Source organism: Stegodyphus dumicola, chromosome 3 (assembly GCF_044657685.1).
Source record: "Stegodyphus dumicola isolate Sdum_Otavi_A_Nest chromosome 3, ASM4465768v1".
Lineage (NCBI taxonomy): Eukaryota > Metazoa > Arthropoda > Arachnida > Araneae > Eresidae > Stegodyphus > Stegodyphus dumicola.
In genome coordinates, this window is record NC_140770.1 from 54844029 (window position 1) to 54855085 (window position 11057).

Below are 11057 nucleotides of genomic sequence, written 5' to 3' on the forward strand. Positions count from 1 at the left end.
TAAATTGCATTCCATAGCGGTCAAAATGGATATTTTCGTTGAAATATGCTGCCTGAAACTTTTCGCGATTACAATACTTCCTTTTTACTTCGTACAAGGAAGTAAAAATTAGGCATCGCTATATGAGTCTTTACTCAAGTTGTCATGTTTTCATAAACATGCGGTGATGAATGGAAAGTATAATGAAACTAATGATTCGCCATGTTGGCGTCAGATCGACGATGTATCCATGTCGAATGTTTCGGTTTGGGATGGGTGCCAAGCAGATATGCAGCAACGGAGCCAAATTATTGATTATACAAATTTATGCTAAAATGACTGTTTCTTCAATAACAAGGTATTTAATTTAGTGTCGAAGTAAAAATTAAGAATCGGAACTCTCCAGGTGTTTTATTATGCGCGGAGGGGGGGGGAATCAAATGCGCATGTGTAAAGCCTACCAGAAAAACGTTGTTGGTGGTTTTGAGGTGCGGATTTTAGATCATTCCGGATAATGGATGTCCGGATTTCGGACTTTGTACTGTACTGTACTTATTATGGTACATGTAAAGCAACTGTTGTACAGTTCATTCATGCCTTATAGAACTTATATGCGAGGCCTTTGTCGAAACAATTAACCCTCGCTAATAATGCTGAAGAAAACTTGGAATTTGACAGGATCGTATCGCCTACAGACTAGTGTACACGAATGTTTCAACACTGTAGCAAAAATTATCGGGATCAGAAAAATTAACAATTATATTAAACTCCATATTTAGGGATTTAATTTCAACTATGCACATATGAAATGGTATTTCTCCCTCATTGTGGTCAGTCATTGGTGTAGTGGTCATCACGCTCGGCGCGTATTCGTGAGGTCCGTGGCGACGGCATTGCACATTTTTCCTCTCTTCTGCTTTCAAAAAATAAATGTCCCTGCAGTGGCGCGCGAACTAAAAAAGTGGTGGATGATGATTCTCTACCATCAGGATTTGGCGACTGGTCCCCTAATCCCCAGTTGCCCTTTAAAAGTGGGAATATATCAGGTATTTTTCCCGCCTTCTTAGCATGCCTTCGTGGTGTAGCAGTCATCAAGTTCGGTGTGTATTCGAGAGGTTCGCGGTTTGAGTCCTTGTAAGGGAATTGCTCATTTTTCCTGTCTTCTGCTTTAAAAAATACCTAATGTCTCTACAATATGTTTTAAAATATAAAACTAAAACTTTACCTAAAAATTTATTTTAGGTTGCTGAAGTATAAAAACTTATCCCAGGTACAGAATCATGAGTTGTGTTAATATAGTAATGCAATAATAATTATCAGAAAGGTAAACAGTTAAACGTAAACATGTAAAGCATAAGATCATTACTGCAGGTCACTGTGAATGAAAATGGGACAATGGAATATTGTAATATATTACACAAACTCTGTCACAAAAAGTATATACAGCCAGAAAAAAAACGAAACGTAATCTGTATGTAGTGTATAAGGAGACAAACAAATCATTCCACAGAACAAAAGATCGTTTTATTAAGAAGTTACGACAGGAAAAAGGTTACGAATTAGTAAATAGTATAGCCACAACTGGCAGCTATGCAATCCGAAACACGACGGGTCAACGAATCAAGTTTGTCCCCTCGGACTCTCTGAGGAAGATATGTCATAATCTTTGCTACTAGGCAGTTAATTAACCGATATTGCGTTACAGCTGCAGTTGTCTTCAAAGCATGCCCAAAACGTTCTCTATTGTTGAGAGGTCTAGTTATCTGGCAGGCGACGGGAGTATGTCATATCCTTGAAGACACTGTTGGGAGAGTCGCCTAGTACGTGGGCGAGCGTTGTTTTACTAATAAATAGCACCTGGGCGACTTCATGGCATAGGCAGTACAACCGTCATTAAAATGTCGTCCGCGTAACTGCGAGCCGTCATAATGCCTTGAAGGACGACTAGAGGTGATCATTAGTCCCAACAAATCGCTCTCCACATTGTCACTCTTTGTGTAATCGCTGTATACCGCTCGTCAAAAACGGCGGATCGGACCGCTGTCCTGGCTGCTTCCACACGCGTTGATCATCAGCACGAAGACTGGATCGAAATTCATCTCTGAAGATCACACGCCTCCACTCCCGCTTGCCCGAATTCGGCAAAAATCCAATCGACACCGACTGTGATGTGGGATCAGTGGTAGGCGTCGTGTAACAGCGTCGGCCAGTCACCTCCGAATGGTTTTCCTTGATACTACTGGATGCTTGGAAGATGGTAAATGGCGTTAAATAGATGCTAGCGCCGTTGTTGGTGCGAACGTGGCCGCTCTTTTCAATCCGCGATCCTCGAGCTAGGACGTCCTGACACTTCGCGACGCTAGAATACACCTTTCGTGATCAAGTTTCACCAATACCGAGCAAGTACCATATTACTTCATCCTCATCTCCAGTGACAGTAACCGTCCATCCAATTCGACAAGCTCGTTTGGATAGCCCTATGGCACAAAAAATCCAGCTTTTAAACTCTTCCAGCTGCACATCTCATATGCGTATAGCGTGCTTACATTTTTCTCATTGTCTTTGAAATTTAAATCATTTGCAAATGACTACATTTACTATAAAGTTCCGCTCAGTATCTAGCTGCGTTTAGATGGAAATCAGACATACGTATGAGAAATGTATATAAACCGTACATAAACCTTAAATTAGTAATCTACAAATTTTTATAGGTTTGGTTTATTTGATTTTACAGCAAAGTACTTGAGGGCTATTTGCCTAAGGAGAGGGATGTCTTCGTGGAGGACATTCTAAGGCAAATTTTTATAGAGACATAATTCCAAATAATTGCTGCAATTAAATATAAGCTGCAATTGTAACCAGCAGCACAAACTTGTTTCAACTTGAAGCTTTGAACACCTTCTTTACAAAATCCTTTATACAATAATAATAATAATACCATTTACATTTATATAGGGCGTCATATATACAGGGTGAATCCAAATGTCACATATACAAAATGAATATATACAGAGTGTTACATATACAGGTTGAATATAAAAATTATTGATAAACGAAAGTAGAATGTTATAATATGTCAATTAAGAGCACAATCCATAAATCAATGTACTAAGCCAGAATCAATAGAATCGGTATTACTTCACCCCCGCCAGTTACTCATTTGCAAAAAAATCGAAATCTACTGAAATTTAAATACAATTTCTGTTATACTCAGTCAAGTCCATGTTCGCTAAGAGCGATTAATACTACTTTGTTATTCTATTATATTCAGCAACCTTTTCGCCATTCAGAACATCCGCTGCTGTCTAAAATGTACTATAACTGTCTAAAATGTCTAAAATGTACTATACCTGACTACATTCCTGCCGAGTTCCGTGACTGTGGCTCGATTTCTTTTGGGTGCATGTATTGTTTTGTGACAAAGTGTATAATAGTTAAATACCAAGAAAGGTTTCTTAGTTTTAAATTATTTTTTTTATTTCCATTGTTCTTCTCTAAGTAATTTTAATGATTTTTCAGGTCAAAGGTATGGAATGATTGAAACGAAGATAATTCTGAGCCATATTCTGCGAAATTTCAAGGTTACCTCTTTAGACCCCAGAGATGAAATGAAAGTTTACATGAAGGTAACGATGAGATGGTCTAACCCATTACGCCTACGATTTTCCCTGCGGCCGTAAAACGTTCAATGATGGAAGCAAGGATGCTAAATCTAAACTTAAATCGAATGCAATGAACTTTGATATGTGAATTTAACTTTCGAAGCATTGTCATTTTCCGTTAACTTATTTTGTCCATGTTTGTAGGTGTGATTGAAGCTTATATATATGAAGCTAGAGAAGTAGTGTGAAGTATAAAAATAAAAGTACCTTGCGTAAATAATAATTATTTACTATCATGCATCAAATGTAAGAGTATATGAAGTCATATGTATTGTACGTACATGAAGGTCAATATGTAACGTTAGCAGCAAATAAAGGAACTTGCATAAATAACTGGAATAATTTTCTGACTTAGTATCAATGAGATGCTAATATATATTTAACTTTGTTAATGCAATTCAAATTAATTGTAGAATTTTTCATAATATTTGATTTTTTAATATTTTTCACCTTTAAATTTCCATAAACAAATTTTATCTGCCTACTCCTGAATACTATATATTTCGTTTTCTAATTCCCTAGTAGCTGGCTCATAATTGCTCAACACAAAAACAAAATTATTCTGAAATTACTATATACCAATATTAAAATGAAATCGAAACACTTTTATGCTCTTATAAGTTTTCTTACAAATCAGTTATAAAAACGAATTCTTTTTAATAAATTATACATTTTCAACATAACTTACTCACGAAAGGGAGGTAAGTTTTAACCGCCAAAATGCGTAGTTATAATGCGCTTTAAACAATCTATCACTATTTTCACTAGCATTCTTGTTAGACTTAACCAAAAAAAAAAAAAAAAAAAAAGGCACAATCTAAAGATTATTTTAAATCTCTGATTTGCTAAATAATTCATGCGACACATGGAGTGTATTTTATTTAGCTTTATTTTATCTTACTAATGAGAAAACCACTACAACATAGCGAACCATTCTACATGGCTGCCACAAAACAAAAATTCTATCCAGCACAATACTTGTTACCAGAAACAATTACATTTAACAGTAAAACTTACAAGAACATTTTCTATTGGCCGAATTACTTGTTTCCGAGTAGAAACTCTAATTTTAACTGCAAACAATTTTTTTAATATGTATTTTTATTTTAAGTTTTTCTGCATTTTACAATTTTTAATGAAGATATTTTGACTTTTTATGTATTTTTATCTTGCTGCGACGTAAGAACTGAAACCTTGTCCTTCCCCTTGCAGTTGTTTACAAACCTAAAAATAAAACTTTAAACATGAATAATTTTAGTATACTTAAATTTAAGAAATCCTCTATGAAAGATTTAGCTTTCAGATTAAGAAAAATATTAGAGTCAATAAGTATTTTAAGTTCATCTGGAAAAGCCTTCAGAATGATTTTCACCGGAATCTCTTCATTTGGATACTCGTCGTTTCTCAGGAAGAGAGGGCCTTTCTACCACATATCATTTTATAGAAGTTTACTTGGGTCTAAACCTCGGGATATAAGATCACTCGGATTCTCTTTGATGACACATGACGCTACTCTTGAATTTCTGCCACTCGATTTGCAACAAAAGTCTTAAATTGGTAAGGCTCCTTTTGTATCCACGAAAGCATGGCTATGGAGTCACTCCACAGATACGCTTTGTTCACAGGAATCTCTAATGCAGATATTAAGCTAACAATTTAACCTTGCAAGTAGAACTGCCGAACAAAGCTCCAGTCTCGGAATAGTAACTCGTTTAATAGGCGAGACTCTGGATTTATTAGTCACTACCCTGTCTTCACTTTTCCATCTTTCGAACTCGTTTAATAGGCGAGACTCTGGATTTATTAGTCACTACCCTGTCTTCACTTTTCCATCTTTCGAACGGGACTTGCAATATATGGCTGCTCCATATGCTACCTTAGAGGCATCTGCAAGTCCATGAAGTTCCACATGGTCGACATCTGCAATGAAGATAAACTATTCAACATCTATTTTACTTATAACTTTAAATTCAGTAGAGAACTTTTTCCATTTATCAGCTTCCTTTTTTGGCAATGGTTTATCCCAATTCAGCCTTAACAACCACAACCGTTGGAGGAATATTTTGGCTTTCGGTACGATTGGCCCTTGTAAACCAATTGGGTCAAACAATCTTGCAATTGTGGACAATATCTGTCGTTTGGAAACAATTATGTCATTGTCGAGTTTCACTCTAAAACAGAAACAGTCTCTTCTAGACCTTCAGGACACTCCAAGTGTTTGAAAAATTTTTTAGAATGATGATAAACGTTTACGAAATGCAATTAATTTTGTAATTTATTTTTAAAAAGTAAATATCATAATATGCACATTTTCTTCATTTAAAACAGTTCTGTAATTCGAATTACACACCTACGACCAACGGATGTGAAAAAAATGTCGGCCTAAAACACTCAGTGTATGTGTGAAATTAAGAGCAGAATGATCCCAGTGGCACCTGAGAAATTAGGAAAGGAAATTTTGGGTCGGGTTATAGTACATTTTAGACAGCAGCGGATGTTCTGAATGGCGAAAAGGTTGCTGAATATAATAGAATAACAAAGTAGTATTAATCGCTCTTAGCGAACATGGACTTGACTGAGTATAACAGAAATTGTATTTAAATTTCAGTAGATTTCGATTTTTTTGCAAATGAGTAACTGGCGGGGGTGAAGTAATACCGATTCTATTGATTCTGGCTTAGTACATTGATTTATGGATTGTGCTCTTAATTGACATATTATAACATTCTACTTTCGTTTATCAATAATTTTTATATTCAACCTGTATATGTAACACTCTGTATATATTCATTTTGTATATGTGACATTTGGATTCACCCTGTATATATGACGCCCTATATAAATGTAAATGGTATTATTATTATTATTGTATAAAGGATTTTGTAAAGAAGGTGTTCAAAGCTTCAAGTTGAAACAAGTTTGTGCTGCTGGTTACAATTGCAGCTTATATTTAATTGCAGCAATTATTTGGAATTATGTCTCTATAAAAATTTGCCTTAGAATGTCCTCCACGAAGACATCCCTCTCCTTAGGCAAATAGCCCTCAAGTACTTTGCTGTAAAATCAAATAAACCAAACCTATAAAAATTTGTAGATTACTAATTTAAGGTTTATGTACGGTTTATATACATTTCTCATACGTATGTCTGATTTCCATCTAAACGCAGCTAGATACTGAGCGGAACTTTATAGTAAACTAGGAACATTTGGTTTCTCTTTATTAATATCAATCAACTCTAATGAGTTGAAGAACACTAATATGCCAAATTTTAAAATTGTTATGTTTTTATAATTTTGGCATTCTTGACTCTGAATTCTATGTTAATCCACGATTCACTCTTTTTTATGGCAGGAATTATTAATATTTCCCTTTATTGGAAGATATTATGACAGATAGATATATGGACAAGATTATTTTGAAATAAGTTCTGTAAGATTATTATATTTTAAAGACAGTTCAGTTCAGTTTGACGATGAAAATGACATCCGGTCATTACCAATGCTTAACAAGTATTGTTCCACATTCATCATTAACTAGTCTTATCTTAATCTTAAATAATGATGACCAAATAATTACATTTTTCATATTACAATATGTAGTTTAAAAATATTAAAATAAAATATAAGCTATGAACGAAGTACTTAGATAACTTTTTGGAGTCCCTTTTAGTTGGGTGGTCAACCAGGTACTTCATAGTAATAGTCTCTAAACGTGCATATAAAATTTCATTTTAATTACGTTTTTCTAACGAGTTACGAATTTTAATTTTCTTGTTTTGTCATTTCTTTTCCATTTGCTTCCTTAATGTTGCTGAGCAGTGCAGTGTACTATTTTATCTTTTTCACTATGGCCTAAACGTAAAGTTTCATTTTAATTATTTTTATCTAATAAGTTGTAATTTTTAATTTCGCTGTTTCGTAATGTCTTCGCTTCATAACTTTTCGCAAAAGATCTATGAATCCGAAGTGTTTACCGCTTCTGGTTGCTGTATCGTTAGGGCTCGGGTTCGATCCCGGAAAAAGAATTGGTTGTTTGTAAGTGTATATTGTCTGTAAAATATGGGAGCTCCTAAAATACGAAATAGTCGAAAATCATCTCGAGAGTTAGGAAACGAGGGATGTGAGACTCTTGTATTTGCCTTCAGAGCGTTGTCTATTAAAACTAAGACGAAACTTCCCTTTTCCTGCAAGTATAAAATCGGTCTTTCCCTGTGATGAACCTTGTACAACGTTATCGGTGATGAGACCACGAGCCATTCCCGAAGATTGCAAATTAAGTTGCAAGTTTCCGGCTATTTGAAATCAGCAACACTTTTGGAGAGAATTTAAATTTAACCATCGTCACTTGCAGTATAATGGGCAACAAGATCTACAGACCAGATTTGATTAAGGGCTATTCGAATGACCATTTATTGTAGGTACTATAGTATACTCTATAAATGAAACTCTGCTATTATTATTGCTAAAGAGTTAGTGCAATAAAATTCCTTAAATAATCGCATTTTCAGCTAGATAGCATCATAAATAACACAATTTTTATACTGAGCCTTTTTTTAATATGTGTAAAAATCTTGCATTCGTGTAGCTAGCTTATTTTCTTTTATCGTACCATTGTGTACTAATATAAACCTGATGAACTAATGTTTGTCTTTTACTCCATATATTATATATAAGTATTATGCAGAAGAAAATGTAAGTCATGTATAAGGAAACACGATACGTACGTCCATACAACATAGTTTTACGTGTGTTACGTGCGAAGCGGCTCGTAATTGATTGAACGCACACAGAGCAGACGACAGCTTAATAACATTTATTTTATCAAAAGAAACAGTTTATTGTTCTGGAACTTTCCACCAAAGCCATTCGTACAACTCTTCTCAGTATCATAGAGCACGATCACTAATTATACTTCAAACTACTGACCCCGTTAAACACAACCCAAAGTGCATTTAAAGGCCAAGCCGTCACGGATATCTCAATACCCCGAAGTCAGCTCTGAACTAACAATTGAAAACTAAACTCTTGTACAGTTTTCCCTCGGTTGCCAAGAAATCTCTACTGCCTTCCATTTCTAGAAATTACTAGAAGCATATAGGGTTAAAGTTAAATATGTGGGGCGGATAAGGTTACAGTTACATATGGAGCCTGTTACAGTTATTCAGTTACAATATCAGTTACAGTTATACAGAGATTGGACCAAAATGTTGCCAAATGGTCGCTAAATTTGGAGACTTTGCGGAATTTCTCGCCAAGTTTAGCGACAAATATTAGTTGCCCAAACCATCGCCAACCTGGCGATATCTCGCCAATGTAGCGAAATAGCCTCAATGTTAAATATCCTCAAGTAATCTTACTTTCCTGCTGAGCTTCGTTTCTTTCAAGCATTTCATGTTACCAAATGCAAAAAGTATTACAATTTCACTAAAATTGTTTACATATACAAACAAAATTTGTAACAATTTTAATTAATACCTCATATGGGAATTAGCCCTAAAAGTTAAATTATTTTACAAAATGTAATTTAAATAATTTGATACAATCTATCTTCGAAATGTAAAATAATAGAACGGACGGGAGCATTCCTTCCCTTACGTCTTTGTTTCGCCTCGATTTTTCGCATCTCCTAAATGTTTAATTTGTTTCGTTTAATTTGAAGATGTGAGATACTACTAAAAATATGTGTTAAATATATAAAATTTAGGTGCTGCCGATAAAAATTGTGGAAATTTAATTTGATATAATGGGCCACAGTATTATAAAGCTGCTTATAATTTGTGAAATGCCTCATAAAATAAGTAGGAAAATAAATAAACATTTAAAGCTAGCTAAAACATTTTCTGCCAAATCTAGCTTTAAGTGTTGTATAAAAGTAAATCCTTACTCATTGTTTTAAGGAATACTTTCATAATATTTACTTCAAGTGCCGACATTTCGTGTCCAATTATGGTAATTATTTTTTTATTTCTTTAAACATGAAAGAGCCTTGTACTCGATGCACGCAGGCGCTTTTCTCTCTTCTAAAGGGTTACAAACCTACTTCTTTCACCCCCTATTTTCGCTCAGTACGTCCGTAAAAATACTGAATAGCAATGTCTTTGTTTTGTAAATGTTGAAAATCGTTTCCGTCTGTTAATCATTTCACTATTAAAGTAATTTATGACCACAATAGAAAATTGCACTGTTATTTAAAGGTAATCCTAATTTTTTTCAAGGCAAATTCATGAAAAAAAAAATTAAAAGTATCTTTAACAATAGGAAAAGAATTTTGAGAAATGGAAAATATATCTTTCAAACAACGAAGAAGACCATATTTGACTAAATATTAACTGCAGAGTTCTCAAAAATTTTGAAATAATATTTCAAGTTTTGAAAAAGTAAAGCGTTTGGTGTAAATGATAATAAATCACTTGGATTTTTCTCTTCCCGATGCTGCATATGGAACTTAAGAGTTTTATTGACAGTTGGTGTTACATATCAGCAAGGTATAATAACACTGAAAGCGATACCACGTCCTACGTTAATGGGCGTAGTATCTTTCGTTTTAAATACTATATTTGAAGAACTGAATTTTCTGTATATAAATAAATTATTTTCAACATTATTGTGATTGTGATTTCTAGCATTGTTGCGGATCAGCGCAACAATCTCCGAAAAGGTGAAACTCCTTCAAAAAAATTACTGCTACTTGCAATGCAAGCGGCATTGCGTTATAATCAGCTATTGGATATTTTTAAATTTTTGAAAATTTACAGATTTTAGAGCATAATACATAATAATTCTGAAAGAAATTGACGGAATAATTCGTTTCGTATAATCTCGAAATCTTTGTTACGTTACATTTCGTCAATGGGAATGCTTGGTATTACCCTTCTTATTGGAGTTTAGTTTAATTTTCCGAAATCAAAATTATCATAAAGACAAAAGCTAAGCTAAGTTTTCTTCAAATGAAACGCAAGTAATTTCTTCCTTTTATGGTAGTTTTTTTCATAACTTAAAATTTCTAGATAATTATGCGAGGTTTATTAAAAATTAATTTGAAATTTATTTCTCTCGCCTTGGCTCGTCATGATACTCAATCGGATCTGAAGATTGTGCAAACTGAATTGCAAACGGCAGAGTTTAAAATGGAAGTTTAAAAGTAATTGTGAGACCAATGAAGCTCGCATTGTCCTGCTTCCCGTGAGAGTCGCCTAAAGTAACCTAAGAAGGGCTACCGAAAGGTTTGGCTTCTCTCGGTAAGATGTTAAAGAAAGTTAACCGAGTCCAAGCTTATGTTAAGCCTGCACTCGGAATATCCAAACTTAACGTAGTTTATATCCAAATTTATGTATGTTCCGAGTTCAAACTTATGTAGTTAATACAACTAAACCAGACATTTTGCATAAAGACAAGCAGGTTGTTACAAGCACGTAT

The 11057-nt window shown here is 34.2% G+C and overlaps 1 protein-coding gene across 1 annotated transcript in view; it reads left to right on the top strand.

Moving 5' to 3' along the window:
* Positions 1 to 3974, top strand: part of LOC118192753 (cytochrome P450 4C1-like) — a 74997-nt gene extending 71023 nt beyond the window's left edge. Inside the window, exon 11 of the mRNA XM_085812899.1 lies at positions 3499 to 3974. Coding sequence (XP_085669025.1) covers positions 3499 to 3659 — 161 coding nt within the window. The 3' untranslated portion in view covers positions 3660 to 3974. The remainder of the gene's footprint in view (positions 1 to 3498) is intronic.
* Positions 3975 to 11057: the final 7083 nt, after the last annotated feature.